Source organism: Vigna unguiculata, chromosome 7 (assembly GCF_037176805.1).
Source record: "Vigna unguiculata cultivar grain cowpea cultivar isolate G323 ecotype 2 chromosome 7, ASM3717680v1, whole genome shotgun sequence".
NCBI classification, from domain to species: domain Eukaryota; kingdom Viridiplantae; phylum Streptophyta; class Magnoliopsida; order Fabales; family Fabaceae; genus Vigna; species Vigna unguiculata.
In genome coordinates, this window is record NC_140798.1 from 44,360,609 (window position 1) to 44,376,251 (window position 15,643).

The following is a 15,643-nucleotide window of genomic DNA, read 5'->3' on the forward strand; positions in this document are numbered from 1 at the left end:
CAATTGTACATTATTTACAAAATTTATTTAGAGGAGATTTTTTTTGTTTTTATTTTTGTTTGAGCGAATAACACCGGTTTTGAATAAGAAATCTCATAAAAATATCATAAAAATGATATTATACAACATTTTGAGCATATAACTAATAGTCTAATTTTTAAATTCTTTTCATAATTTTATTACAACTAAAGTTATAAACAAAACCTTAGCTTTATCATTCAACCAGAACATATTATGTTAACTCCATGAAAGAAAAAGAGAGAAAGGAAATTATTGCACTATAAGAAGAAAATAACTACATCACAACAAGGTTTCAATAGAGACATTTATACTGAATTAGGAAAACTAAAGTTGAACCGAAACTACACAAATTTAAAGCCATGTAATATCATCCCTTAAACTTATGGTAAGATTAACAACGACCATAAGTTTATCTCTAAATTTAGTGAAAGCAGAGTAATCGGAGAACCCACCGCAGCCAAAGTAAAGTATCCACTATTTTCTTAATATAAAAAGATAGTTGGTAATTGATTTGTCTTTCTTTGGTTGGAGAAGCTAAATCTTTAAATTTTTTACTTTTGCTATAGCTTGAGTAGTATAGTATTTGAGAGTCTAATTTATCCAACAAACTGCAATGGGTCAATTATGGATTTAGTCTAATAAAACAGTCATCTATAATCTACTATATGTTTTTCTCATAATACATTAATATCTGATGATAATAATGCAAGAAAATTAATTACATGATATATCGATTAATAGAATTAAAATTATAAGATATAGGATATTTCTAACACTCCTTCTCAAGATGGGTACGAAGCTTATGAAGGCCCAACTTAAAAATAACAGTTTTTTAAAAACATTTGGATGAAGAAAATCTTGAGAACGCAAGAACTTTGAGAAAGCAAAAACCTTGAGAACGCAAGAACCTTAAGAGATTGGTTTGAGAACGCAAGAACCTTGAGAAATTAGTTTGAGAACACCGAGAACTTGAGAAGGTTGAGAACTTGAGAAAGTCGAGAACTTGACAAAAGGAAGGTAATGATGAAATATATTTTTCATTTGACACCATGTTAGATATGTATAAGTCATTAGAAGGAAAAATATGCACTAAAGAGTGTTTACTGAAAAGCAACTAAAATATAACTTTCATATTGGGTTCTTCTCGTCGACTTTCTTCAGGTTCTCATCGACTTTCTTCATGTTCTTGCCAACTTTCTCCAATTTCTCGTTAAACTTTTTAGGTTCTCAAGATTTTTTTTCATCTGATTCCTTTACAAAAAAAACTTACTTTCAAGTGAGTCTTCATAAGCTTCATGCCCATCTTGAGAGGGGATGTTAGAAATATCATATATCTCCTGGGTTTTAATTCTATTGATGAAGATATAAGATATTTTATTCTCCTTAATTAATATAAAATATTCATGATGATATATCAAGTTTTACTTTTTACTTTATATCATGAGATATTATACTCTATATATTTTGAACAAATCTCTAATAGATTAATATAAAAAACATGAAAGTTCTCACTAAATTGTTTTTCATCAAACATCTCTTGTGGGTATTTGTGGTTATTTTTCCTTCTTATGATTTTTACATATTTAACATTTATGTCAAAATCTAATTTTATTCAAATAAATAAAAAAATTTAAATAAAATAAATAAAAACTAATAAAAAAGATTAAATTTATTTTGTGATGAAAAATATATTTGCTTTGAGAAAAAGATATTGCACCCTGGGGCGAAAAGGAACATAAAGGAAAACAATATAAGCAAAATGAAAAGTTGAGACTGTGGAAGCAGAAAAATAAAGAAAAAAATAGAGCTCAGATGTGCCACAATTCGTCTGAAAGGATCAGAAGCGTGACAGACTCATCCATCACAGTAAACACCATTTTCATCACAGCTCCAACGACTGCACCAGCCGGGAATCGAACCCGGGTCTGTACCGTGGCAGGGTACTATTCTACCACTAGACCACTGGTGCTTTTGTTGGCAAATGTGGATGATCAATCAATTTATTGTTTTTATTTGTTAAAAAGTTCCCTCATCAACTTGATCTTCGCCAAATTTACTGTTTTCTTACACCTTTTATTTGACATAATTAAATATGTTAGTTAGCTTCTAACCACAATGGGAAAAAGATATTTCTTACACCATACTTGTTTTCATTTTAAAATAGTTTTAATTTTTTTTTACTAATTATAAATTGTGGACAATTTGAAATTGGAAACCAAAAGAGGCATCATTTCATTTGAATGAAAAAAAAAAAAACCTAGTTCTTCTCCCTCACAAAAATTAACCCCAATTCTCTCATTCCTCTTCCTCTCACCATCATCTTCTACCTTTCTACATTGTGACGACGATGATAATGACATTACTGCAAATTCCTAACAAACTAAATAGTCTAATTTCACTAAAGTTTCGTCATTGATGTTGTTATCGGAGTCCTTGTAGTTCTCTAGTACTTTTGATGCCCAATCGCAAGAATTAGTTCATCTTTACGCATTTCAGATTTGTAGTTTAGTTTTGTTTGTGTTTTTTCCTTCTCATCTGACCACACATTTCATATTTCTTTTGTTTTGCAAAATGACGCGTCGTTGGAGCCTTTGATGATAATATATTTGTTTTGTATAAATGAAGCAAACATTCCATTTTTTTATTCTTCTTTTCCTATTGTGTTTGTTGTTTCGATGATTAAAGTAGAAGAATGACATAAAAAAAATGACAAAAACTTTTCAAACAAATATGGTGACCCATGTGCAAGGGGAGTTAAAAAGGATTTTTTGTACAAGACTACCAGAATTTGAAAAATTAAAATTTTAGGTACACATAAAGTTACATGAATTTGTTATGGACCATATTAATCATATTTAACCGGCTATCAACCTAAACTAATTAACTAGCTTGAGTGGTTTCCAAAAAAAAATGATAGAAAACCTATCATATATATTTTGGTGATCCATGTGAAGATAAGTGGAGAGCTAGAAAGAACTTTTTTGTATAGTCTACTAGAATTTGGAAAATTAAACTTTAATGTACACACGAAGTTACATGTAGTTGTTATAAACCATAGTGATTAGATTTCCATCGATCCTCAACCCAAACTAATTAACGGGCTTGAGTGGTTTCTAAAAAAATGACAGAAAACATGTCTAACATATATGGTGATACATGTGCAAATATATGGGGAGTAAGAAGAAATCTTTGTACACATTCACGAGAACTTGGAGAATTAAACTTGTATGTACACACAAAGTTCCATGTACTTATTATATATCACAATAACTCGATTTAATTGATTATCAACCCAAAATATTTAACTGGCTTCACTAAACTCAAAAAAATTGACAAAAATATGTAAAACATATATGAGTATCCAATTAATTATTTTGTGTCATTTTTTGTCCTCGTATAGTTAACTGGGACCCAATCTATTATATCATATAATAGATTAAATATATTTTTTAAATTAATTTCCATTAATATATTATAAATATTTATTATATCAGAATAAGAAAATATTTTATTAAGTTTTAATTAATTATATTTATATTTATTAGAATAAAAAATGTATTATATTGTATATATTTTTGTTATTATATTATTTTTTATAAAAATTATAAATATACTAGCATAAATACACGCGTTGTCGTGCGTGTATACGCATTTTTTAAATATACGTGATATTATATTAGTAGTTGATGATATTGTAATGTTATTAAGTTAATATATAAAATCAAATTATATTTATTAAAAATTAAAAATAAAGTGAAATATATAAAAAAAATATGAGAGAAAAATTGTTGATAAATAAAATAAAAAAAGAAGCAGAGATAGACGGTTTTATAAAAAATTTGTAAAAGTAACAGTTAATTTTCAAAAATTTAATAAATAATTATATTTTAAAGAATAAAATTGGAATTTTAAGATGTAGACACAAAAGAGAAATCATCTTTATATATTGTTATAGATATTCGCAAATCCTCGCAATTAAGCCAAGAAAGTTAATAAGAAAAAAAAAAATCGTTTCTTTTTCGTAGAAAAGTTTTGATATTTGAATTTCCCACTCACATCCGCGCTTTGTAACGATCCTTCGTCGTCGAAAACAAACGGTAACTTAGTGCCTTTTACGTTGCAGAAGATTTAATGGGTGCATAGGAGTCCATACTCTTAAAATATCAATGTAGAAATCTTATGATTACTTACTATTTTTATAACAAATACAAAAAATCACATCTAATATGATGACTTTCATTTATTAAATTATAAAAATAAAATTTCTAAAACAAAATAATAACAGCATAACAAGGTGACCTTTTTAATCTATTTGTACCTACTAATGGCGTTTAGGAGTTTTATATATAAATAATAATAATGTAAGGTGTTAATAGAATTAAATATGGATGCACCGAAAAGTTATATATATATATATATATATATATATATATATATATATATATGTGTGTGTGTGTGTGTGTTTATTTTTGTTATAGTTATTTTATAATTTAAGAGAGCTTAATTAACATTCTGAAGTAAAGTGTTAAGGTAACCATTGACCGGTAATATATTTATTACTGAAAGCGAGTAAATTGATTTCTTTATTAAATTTGAAATATAAATAAATAAGGTTCATCATCGTTTCAAGTGCAAGATAAATAGGCATTAGTATTATGAATTACTACCATTATTATTAAGTATAAATGTTATGTAATATTATGATATACGTAAGTGAACAAAAACAAGTTAAGAACTTTTTTATCTAAAGTTATATTAATATTTTTTGTTTGTTAATATTCTATCTTTGTTGTTTCTATTATGTAACATAATTCAATAAATTATTTTGAAAATTTAGTCACTTATAACAAGTAATATTTTGAGCAGGTAATCACATGTTACTTAACAACTATAATACAATGATACTTTAATGTAGATTAATTATCCGTATCCGACATGTATTCATATATGAAACTTTAAGATATATATTGATACTTATCAATGAAGTATATAATCTATAAAGTAGTAGTATTTTTATGATGACAATAATTTATAAATTTTTATGTTGACAATGTTTAATATATATGATTTTAATTTGGATTCGCATAATAACAATCATATATTTATCCTGTTTTTAAAAATCATTTTACGATTTTCAATATACATATATTACATATCGTATCCTAATATTTTTAAAATAAATGTCTCGACATATTGAATATGTGTTGTATCCGATACACATATTATATCCGTGCATCATATTCATATTTAAGAATAATATATTCTTCTTGTAAGCATCGGCATAGGAGATTTTTCATCTTCCAAAAACCATGTGGACGTCCTTAATCTCAATGCAACCACGTTAATTTTTCTTCTTCTTGGAGATTGTCCCTGAAGAATCGAGGAAAACTGGATTTTGTACAAACAACTTCTTACATTGTCTTAGGCACTTCTGTTGCACATGTTAATTACTAATGATTATACAGAAAGGTAAAGAACATCAATATTATCTTTGAAAAGATGACAAAAAAAATGTGACAGCAATATGGAAATTTATTTTTAACGTGGTTCAATAAGAGCAGACTATTATTCAGTTTGTTCATCAGAAAAACATATTCATTCAATATTGGTTTTATATGAGGTACTTTAAAAAAGTAAATTAACAAAAAGCAAACATATTTAAAAATGAAAAAGAGTGTGTTCACATATATGTTTTTAGGAAAGTTTTTTAACTTTGGAATGAGTAATGATTTCCTTATATGTCCCTAACAAATTATTTAAAAATTTATATTTTTCAATGATAAAATATTAATTAATGATATCACTTTTGATTTACTATATTATGAAGCGGTTGAATGCAATTGGTGCGAGATTGTTTCACTTTAACAAGTGGTGGGAAGTTTTGATGATAAATATGCAATACCAGTGAATGTAATTTGTAAGATATTGTTTCGGTTGAACAAGTGGTAGCAAGTTTTGGTAGATAGATTTGCAATTATATTAAATATTTGGAGAGAGAATTTTGTCCCTTATACTAATCCTCTCTAACTTAAAATTGTCTTCCCAAAAGAATACATGCTTTCTACACCAAAAAATATACTGTGAATGCCATTTTAATATGGTAAAACACTAAAACTCAGGTCACTGTTTCTCATCAATTTTTTACGCTAAATTAACACTCTCACTTTCACTGTTCTCACCTCTCAAATCCATTCATGAACCTAGATTAACAATACTCATCACACCGGAAAAAAAAAAAAAAAAAAAACTCTGAATAAGTGCTTTTTGTGTACATTAATTTTGCTGCCATATACGCCATGCAAAGGGGATTTTGAGAATCTCCCAATCCAGAAACCCCTTGAATGGTAAGAAAACCAGTTGTATGTGAAGAACCCACGTGTAGTTTGGAACGTTTTCCTTCACAGACACGATGTGTATAAATTCATCCCTTCACTCTGCAACCTGTGTATGAGCCATATAGGGTAACAACATTCTCCATAGCGGCATCATACCCTAAGCCTAGCTATAACCTTTTCCTTCATTTTTTTTTTGTTATTTTTCCGTTCACCGCCATGTCTTCAGACACAAAGAAAAGCCGTGGCCGTCAGAAGATCGAGATGAAGAAAATGAGCAACGAGAGCAACCTCCAAGTCACCTTCTCCAAGCGCCGTACCGGGCTCTTCAAGAAAGCCAGTGAGCTTTGCACTCTCTGTGCTGCCGACGTGGCACTGATTGTTTTCTCCCCCGGAGAGAAGGTCTTTTCCTTCGGTCACCCTAACGTCGACGCCGTCATTGACCGCTACCTGGCGCGGGCCCCGACGCAGGACATGGGCACCATGCAGTTCATCGAGGCTCACCGCCTGGCGAACGTGCGTGACCTGAACGCGCAGCTCACTCAGATCAACGCCCAATTGGAGGCGGGGAGGCAGCGCGGGGAGGAGCTGAATCGTATGAAGAAGGAATCACAGGCCCAGCTATGGTGGGCCCAGCCCATCGAGAAAATGAGCCTGGCCCAGATGGAGCAGTACAAGGCGGCGTTGGAGGAGCTGAAGAAACTGGTTGCGCGTCTTGCTGACATGGCCATGCTTGAGAGTGCAACAAACCAGGGTCGTCATCAGTTTTTTCCCGGGGCTCCTTCCTCTTCCAATCTGGTGCATTACCCACACCCTTCTCCCGTGTTCCCTCAACCGCTGATTCAGTCACCCATGCTTCAGAACTTCATGTTTCCTGATGGGAGCATCGTAGGCCACCAAGGCTTTAATCACATGGAAATGGGAGGATATGCACCTGGACCGGGACCCGCTGGTGCTTTCTTTTGATCCTTTCATGTTAAAAACTTCGTCTTTTTTTTTTTTTTTAATTTCTTTTTATTTCGGTGTAGCTCCGGCTTAGCTAGTTAATTACATGGTTATTATTCTTTGGGGTTCGGATATTTCAGACATGTCCTCAACCATCATCATCATCATTGCCATGTTCTATTACAATTTTCTTCCCTTCAATTGCTTTTCTTTCTTTTTTTTTTGTTATTATTCTTGTTTCATTTTAATTATTTAAATAAACTACATGTGTTTTGGGTCAAATTATAACTTTTACTGTCTTAGTTTATAGTACTAAATATGACTGTCCCAATTTATTTTAGTTGGTTTTCTTTTATAGTCAGATAAAATACATTTACTTGATAACTTAAAATAATAATAATTTCATTATGTTTGTTATTTTTTTAATGTAAAATTATAATATATATTATTATATTATTATACAGAGTTATAAAGTGGAAGTATTTTTCTTTTAAGAGTGTCAAACTATTATTTTTAAAAATCCAAATAACAATGTGATAAATGATATCTTGAGGAGAAAAAATAATATGTAATAAGAAAACAATGTTAAAGGAAGACCTTACTTGAAAAATAAGTATACAAGTATAATTATTATTCTTATAAAAACGAAAAAGATAAACCCACTGTGTCATCCAAAATAATCACAAATATTTATACTTCCAGAATCTGCTTTCCCGAAAAATACATAATTTCAGGAATCTTCCACGACAGAAAACGAATGGAGTTTCTGAAACGGAAAATTATGCGGTGCAGTTGCTGCTTTGTGATACAAAATGACAAAAGGTAATCTTGACATTTCATAATTTTGGAGGTGCTGGGGGAAATATGTGGCGCGTAAAAGTAAAGCCTAAATCTGCTAGTTATTGGATCAGACCAAGCCCAATAATAACTGGCCCTATTGGCTTGAAGCCTGAATGCATCACGCCCATAGCCGGGCAACCTTTGAGCACATGAAACACTTACCTCTTGTATCGCACAAATATATGAATACAAAATATCCAAGTTTTTCACTAATTTAATTCCTTAATCGTGTATTATTAAACTTACCGACATTTCAATTATTCAATTAATCTTATTAAATAAAAGCCCATGTTTTCAATCATACGATGAACGGAATAAATTATTTTCAAAACCATGTACAAAAGTTAAAGTTCAAGTACATTTATACAAGTATCATTATTTATTAATAATAATCCAATTTATTTTATAACATACAAATATCAATAAAGCAGGCAGTGAGAAAAAAAGAAGTGACAACTGAGTTTCGTGAATTTTCTTATATATTTGAGAAAGTATATTTGAATATCTGACATCAGATTAACACCACATGGTTGCATATAGAATGTGTCAAGTTTTTAATAAATTATTCCAACATGAACTTTTAATAATGCGTATGTTAAGTTAGATAAATAAATTCAATTTTTTATTTCGAAAATTATTTAAATGAGTTATGTTAAGTTATGTACTATTCAAGTAACCCATGTATATATTTAAAATGAAAATATTATAAATTGTGTTATTAAAATGTTAGTACACTTTTTCAAATTCATATTTTATTAACTAATACTAAGTTGTATTCCTAGAAAACTGTCTTCTTTTCTAATATATGAATTCTTTTTTATGTGTAGATTAATATTAAAATAATTTTTAGATGTTATACTAATTAAATTAAAAACTAATTTTAAAATAATTTCACCAAAACGAAACTACTTAAGTTATAAATGAAAGGATAAAAATAGAGAATTGGGACCTTTGGCAAATGAAATTGAAATCTTGTAGCAGCCATTTGGCATCACCAAAATTTGCATTAATTTGGATAAGCACATACATAACAATAAAAGCAATTTTTGCTCATTATTGAGAGATTAGACATCTATATATTTCAACCTTTTTTCAGTATTTTGGTGGCTTCATTGGCATTCAAAAGCCACTTGCATAAAGTTTTAAGAAAGCCACCAGGTAGAACAGCCTGCTAAGTGGATCTTACTAACTTCCTCCTGTTTAAGTCGTAAGTTTCTTCTTAAACTTGCTCTGCGTTAGGCTAAGTAGAAAATCTGTAAATACGTGCTCATAATCTGGCATTTTCCCATACCCTGAAGTGCATCAAATCGTAAAAATCACAGTTATCATTAACATGACATGTCAAAAAAACATAGACAAACTTCGATGAAACAATCGAGACATAACAAAGTGTCGAATGTTTTTTACACATAATGTGTGGCCAGAGATACTTGCCAGGAAAGTAGTTGATGTCGATTACGTAAAACACATCCTTGGTTCCATATTCTCTAATCATATCTATGTTGAACAAGTGGAGTCCCTAGAGATGATAAATCAGTTTCGTTTTAGTATATATCATCTGAAAATGAAAAGTGGCTGCAAAAGGAAGAAAATAAGAAATTACAACAGTACCAATCTATGACGGAGCTCTCTCGCAAGCTTCTCCAATAAAGGTCTCGGGGGATGCTCTGTAACAAAAATATCACAGAAGAAATGAGACATAATCCCAGCCATTGCGTCAAAGCACTTAGATGCATGTAGTAACTCACACAAACAATCACCAGACAACATAAAAGCCTCTTGAAAAATAGGGGAGAAAGAGTTAGTGGTTGCTGCACAATGGTATACACTATGTAATGATCAATATACACTATCCAATTGTATCAACCATTCAGTTGACCTTTGCAAAGCTTTAGTACGGACACGTCCTTATCATGTGGAACGTAAAAGATAAAACAATAGTCCATAACTAGCACCCCTTTCACATACAACAGAAATTGAAAAAATGAAAAGGGAAATAGTATTGCTTATAAAAAAAAATACAATATTTTTGGTGATGCTGGACGAAGGGTAGTTTTTTAAGCGTTACCTGCGATATTAGGATCTAGATCAGCATCATCTGCAGAAGCTGCTGCACATGAAACTCTTGGGAAACGGAATACACCTGCAACTTTTGATAGTTCACGCTTACTGATATTAGGAAGAGAGAAACGCCTCACAACCTTTATGGTTTCCCCAACAATGTAAATCTTAAAAAGAAGGCCACCTGTATTGTCAATCCCCAAACCCAAAAAAAAAAAATAGAGATTAGATAACAATGCAAATTGAACAGAAACAAGATCATGGTCTATGTTCAGTTCACATACCATGATTGACAAACTCCTGTAGAACAAGCGGAGGTTCAAGATCTGATAAAGAGAATTCGTCATAAGCAAGAAATAGTTCATGTGACTTCGCAGTGCCATCCACAACTAGCGGTTTTGCAACTGAAAATACAAAAGAAAAAAGGTAATATTTTTAAGACACCATGCCTCAGTCAACTTCAGGTCGTAAAACATAACGTTATAACAGCATATCCATAGATAAAAACAAGGTTCTTCAAAGTCCATTGACATATTCTGGGCTATTTGTGCTCAACACCCATCAATGTAGAGATTGACCGAATGCATGCCCATCATATAGTTAAAATAGTAAGTTAGATGCATCCCAAAGATACATACCTAATGGCAACTTCATTCCAGCTTTAGTGACTTCATAAGGGATACTAGAGGGGTCTTTCTCTTTTGTGATAACCAACTGACGTGGAATGGAAACCTTGCCTGCAAAACAACAGTAGTTAATACGTAGATACAGATACTGGTAGGGCAAAAACCTAGTTTACCATACGTGAAAACAGAATCAGCTTGAAAAATTGAAAAGCCAATAACTTCTTACATTGCAAAAATAAAATAAAACATAGTAGTTCAACACCAGAGCAAGATGCATGCATTGTGTTGATTCTAGTACATCTAATTAAACATTTTTGTACTATCCTGAAACTTTCAGATGAGGGTTACCATGACAATCGGATAAGTTCAGATCCACCACATCTTGCAGCATGGATTGGCGATTGTGCAAGTGTTGAATTGCACCCGGAGGATCAAGGACAGTTACCTCGGGATGCGTTTGCCTATAATCCTTCAAAATTAAAAAGGGAGAAGAACAAAGATCGAATTAGCTCCATCAATACAAACTTTACAGACTATTCAGAAATCAAGAAATAATATTATCAGCTAGAAGACTGAAGAAGCAAAAGATAAAACTTTCATACGAAATGGATGCATTTGGTGAGTAGCAGCATTGGCTTCTAACCTATATAAGAAATTTGATTTCCATGTCATAGTACAGTAGTAGTCACTAGCAAAAGTATTAAAGAAACAACATTTTCAACTAAAAAACAAAGAACCAAATAGAAGGTAGAGATAATAATTCATTCTTTGGGCAACAAACTCCAGCCATGCCTAACCAAATTATTTAGATTAATCACAAAAGTAAATCCTCACTTGTTTGAACACTTGGGGACTGATTTCAACTATCTGATCATGATTCATGATGAGGAGAGCATGAACTCTGCAAATTTTGTCAGACAATAATAAGCTTTTAAGAATCCAAAAGACTTGGTTGTCCAGTCCAGTCCATCACCGCCAGCTCATGCTTAATTCTCAGACTAAGGATACTAACGATATTCATGCAATGTCACAAATGTGCGTATAGAAAAACAATAAAGCTGCACAAGATTGCTATCACAATGTGGAAGTGGGTAGAAGTGTCAGGAAGGAGTTCACAAACCTCAATAGTCTCATGCCACTCCTCCCCTGATAACTGGAAAAAACAAATACCCAGTCAGATTATAATAGAGCATAGGAAACAGTAGTAAATCTTAAAATGCTAATAGCCTGTTATTGAACAAAAATTTCGACAAAACCATAACTGAAATCTCAAAAAAAAAAAATCGCCACATATGAAGAACTTCAAACGTCACTAATCATAAAATGCTGAAAGAACTGTCACAAACCTTATGCAAGATAATGTCAAAAGGACCTTGTTCTGGTAGTGGCTTCTTTAGATCAACAGCAACAAAGTTTATCCCCTTGTTCCTGCATCGTACAAAATTTGTACACATCACTATTAAGAGCGTCAAGAGAGTAGCAAAAGATTTTGTTAGCAATTTTATTCAGATATACTGCCAACCAAATACGTTTCATCGTAACAATACATATACCACACGCAAATGGTCAAAATTTGTATTACCTCAAACTAATCCTGACTATCTAAGCAAGATTAATCTTATCATGCCCTCAAACTCATAATTTATATGTTTCCTGTATATATACTTTTAAGGAGAGATTGGTTTAGACTAGTATAGAAAATAACAATATCGGTCCGTTAAATAGCTTTATATTAAATCATTGAATTATAACAGCCTATATCAAGCAAATCTCGATGGGAAATAAGGGTTTCTACATAATATTGTTGGAACTTTCCACTTTGTACAGTATAACTTCTCAAAAAAAAAAAAAAGATCATTAAATCATTCAGTATGTAGCTGAGCTTCAATGATATAGTTTAAGATTAACTCTATTTTAAATTATATGAAAAATAATAATCTTAAACTTTTTTTTGATAGCTTAACTTTTACAGAACTTAGGTGACGAGTAGAAATTCAATTTAATCAATAAAAATAGCATTAATATTGAATGGAGTAATATATACAGGCCATACTGACGTGATTCGATTTCCTCTAATTCTAATGCCCAGTTGGCAGCAGTCATGTCAGTGAACAGACAACATGATGCTGCAACATTAGTGGACAATAATGTAAATTTAACATTCCAGAGAAGCAAGCAAAGTGAATTAATTCAAATTAAGAATGCAAAACCATGTACTAAGATTTGACCTTGGGTTGTCCATGTGGACAAATCCAAAGGAAAGTAGGGCATAAATGTTGGAATATTCCAATTTAAATTAGAATCGAGAAAAGCACAAGACATAGCAGATATGCATAAGCAAAATAGGAACCTTTAAAATAATTTAAGAAACAACAAAAAAGGGAAAATAAAAACACAGTTGCCAGGGTTCGAGTCACGAAAGTGATAGCCATTAGGCATGGTGCAAAAATTGCTCAACCATTACATACTACACAGACAAGGACATAACGTGTGGCTGTGAACCCTACCACTGCAAGCAAAAGCTGCTTTTACGCTAAACAGGTAAAAGGATGAAAACAATAAAATTCAAATAAATAAATAATGGATGGATGAATGAAGTCCCTTTGTTTTGGGAAATTGAAAAGTAAAAATGAACATGCATGCAGATGAAGGAAAAAGATGAATAGCTACCGTGCAAGGCCAGTGAAACTTGGCTGCAGAAAGCTCTTTTTTTTCTTGGACGTTAAGGCGTACCCAACCACCACTTCCTGACCCGAAAACGTTGTCGTTCCCGGTTGCTTCTCCTCTTCGTCTTCCCCGCTTGAGATTTCTCCGTTCAGTCTCATCCTCGCACACCCCGGAAATCCCTCGATTCAAAGATCAAATATTTTGCCCTCCTCTGCTTCAATTTTGGCGCCGTTAGGTTCTCAATCTCGGATTTTGCAAATCGCGCATGGAGAAACAGGGGAGGAAAGCGTTTATGAGGGTAGAAAAGGGATGTAGAGGAATGTGTGATGATTTGTGGGAAGAGGAATATTGAGTTTTGCAGAGGAAGAAGAAGATTGGGTTTGGGTGTAATTGTGGAAGAAGTGAATGGAATGAGAAGAATATGTGTATATATTTATATTTATATAATAATACAATAGTGTGGTATATGATGTTGTCAATCCTTGTAGAAAGTCTTCCTCTGCGCTCTTTTTCTTTTGTTGTTTTTCTCTATTTTTCTATTACTTTAATTTTTTGGTTGGCCTATTTTATTTTGTGAGTCAAATGATTAAAATTTTACAAACAAGAGCATGGTTTCCCTGACCAAACAGTCTCAGATCTCATTTCATACTCAAACCCATTACATTGGGAATTGATAATAAAAACAAAAAGACAAGTTTCTAATTGGTGGTTCTAAAAACATATTAATATTTATATTATTTTTCTTGTATCCTTTTATATAGAATCTTACAGTTCTAAATTATTAGTTTATGAGATTTAAATCATACATGATTAGTTATAGGTTAATTATTAGCCATGTATTCTTAAGAAATATTTTGTCCATTTTTGTAGTATTAGTTATAAATTTTTTCAATATTTCAGAGAGGTATGAAACATATACAAACTCTTAAATTAAGATGAGACCATGAATAGCATTCTAATTATTCCAAAATTGTAAGAAAAAAAAAAACACTGGTGCAAGAAAGCACGAGAAGATGTTATTTTATATAAAACATTTACAGTACAGTTTTTATTATATACTTGTGAAATATAGTTTACCTTCTTTAAAAATAATATGAGTTATTATTATAAATTAATAAATAGGAAAAATAAAATTTATTTTTATTTATTTAATGTATGAAATATTAAAAATAAAAATTGAAATTACTGAAAAATTAATGTCTCTTATACTATGAGAAAATAGTTATCTTTAAAGAAACTTTTAAAAAACTCGTATAAATTAATTGAGAAAAATTCAATGTATAGTACTATAAATATCAGTTTTGTAATCTTATTAAAATAGTATATTTTTTTATTCAAAATATTAAAATGAAAAACTGAGAAAAAGAAATATAAAAGTTGTTAGATTATGTCCAGAAAAAAAATTCAATTTACAAAAAAAAATGTTTGCAAACACAATTTATTTTTGTTTTTTAAAAAATAAATAAAGTCTATACAATTTCAGTTTTGTTGTTATAATAATAATTCAAATATCAATAATAATCTAGAGTATAAAAATAACAAAATATTAAAAATATTTTTTTATAATCATAACATTTATTATTATGATTATTACTAGTATTACTATTATCATTATTAATGTTATTATAGTAAAACTGGATTATTATAAATTTCTGTTAAATTAATGTCATATTTCTTTATATTACTTCAATTTTATAATAATAAATAAATAAATAAAATCCATATTTTTAATAACAGAATTAGTTTAATTTTGAAAGATAAGAGTTAAATCATGCTTGTAAATATAATTGTTCAAAAATAAAATTTTATCCATTTTTATAATTTTGACAACTTTACTCTTTTAGTAATTCCATGAAAATTACACTACTTATGAAAAAGACCACCTTTTCAAGTGTTTCACATAGGAACATAGGATTAGGAGTGTATAATTCTGAATAAAATATTCAGTAGTATTTCCACCGATTCTGGAATACCTAATGACTAGGAGGTTAAAATTATCTGACAAGGCTTAATTAAATATATACTTTTCTAGTTTTTTCCTTACTTTGAGGCGTAAATGTTGAGTTTTAGGGTCATTGAGATTCAATTAGTTGTTGAATTTTGCAACGTGTCAACTTCTTTTTTCTTAGCTGATTAATAAATACAAAAAAA

At 30.5% G+C, this 15,643-nt stretch overlaps 1 protein-coding gene, 2 non-coding genes and 1 pseudogene across 4 annotated transcripts; 1 reads left to right on the plus strand and 3 right to left on the minus strand.

The window, feature by feature from the left end:
* Positions 1-1,825: 1,825 nt before the first annotated feature.
* On the minus strand, positions 1,826-1,912 carry LOC114192865 (small nucleolar RNA snoR114). The gene has a single exon (XR_003606184.1). It is a non-coding gene; the product is annotated as a small nucleolar RNA snoR114 (small nucleolar RNA).
* A 7-nt stretch (positions 1,913-1,919) lies between these two features.
* On the minus strand, positions 1,920-1,990 carry TRNAG-GCC (transfer RNA glycine (anticodon GCC)). The gene has a single exon. It is a non-coding gene; the product is annotated as a tRNA-Gly (tRNA).
* Positions 1,991-6,270: 4,280 nt separating this feature from the next.
* Positions 6,271-7,484, plus strand: LOC114192770 (agamous-like MADS-box protein AGL62 pseudogene; annotated as a pseudogene).
* Positions 7,485-9,097: 1,613 nt separating this feature from the next.
* Positions 9,098-13,906, minus strand: LOC114189841 (inositol-tetrakisphosphate 1-kinase 4). Of its 2 annotated transcripts, XM_085675560.1 has the most exons (11): positions 13,496-13,906; positions 12,172-12,253; positions 11,946-11,978; positions 11,660-11,726; positions 11,174-11,294; positions 10,838-10,936; positions 10,484-10,603; positions 10,207-10,383; positions 9,750-9,805; positions 9,573-9,657; positions 9,098-9,430 (listed from the first exon to the last, which is right to left on the minus strand). In XM_085675560.1, the coding sequence occupies exons 3-11, from the start codon at positions 11,957-11,959 to the stop codon at positions 9,339-9,341; spliced, it is 831 nt and encodes a 276-aa protein (XP_085531686.1). In that variant the 5' UTR covers positions 11,960-11,978; positions 12,172-12,253; positions 13,496-13,906; the 3' UTR covers positions 9,098-9,338. The 2 variants fall into 2 exon arrangements, with proteins under 2 accessions (XP_085531686.1, XP_027934353.1); XM_028078552.2 differs by lacking the exon at positions 11,660-11,726.
* Between the last annotated feature and the right edge of the window lie 1,737 nt (positions 13,907-15,643).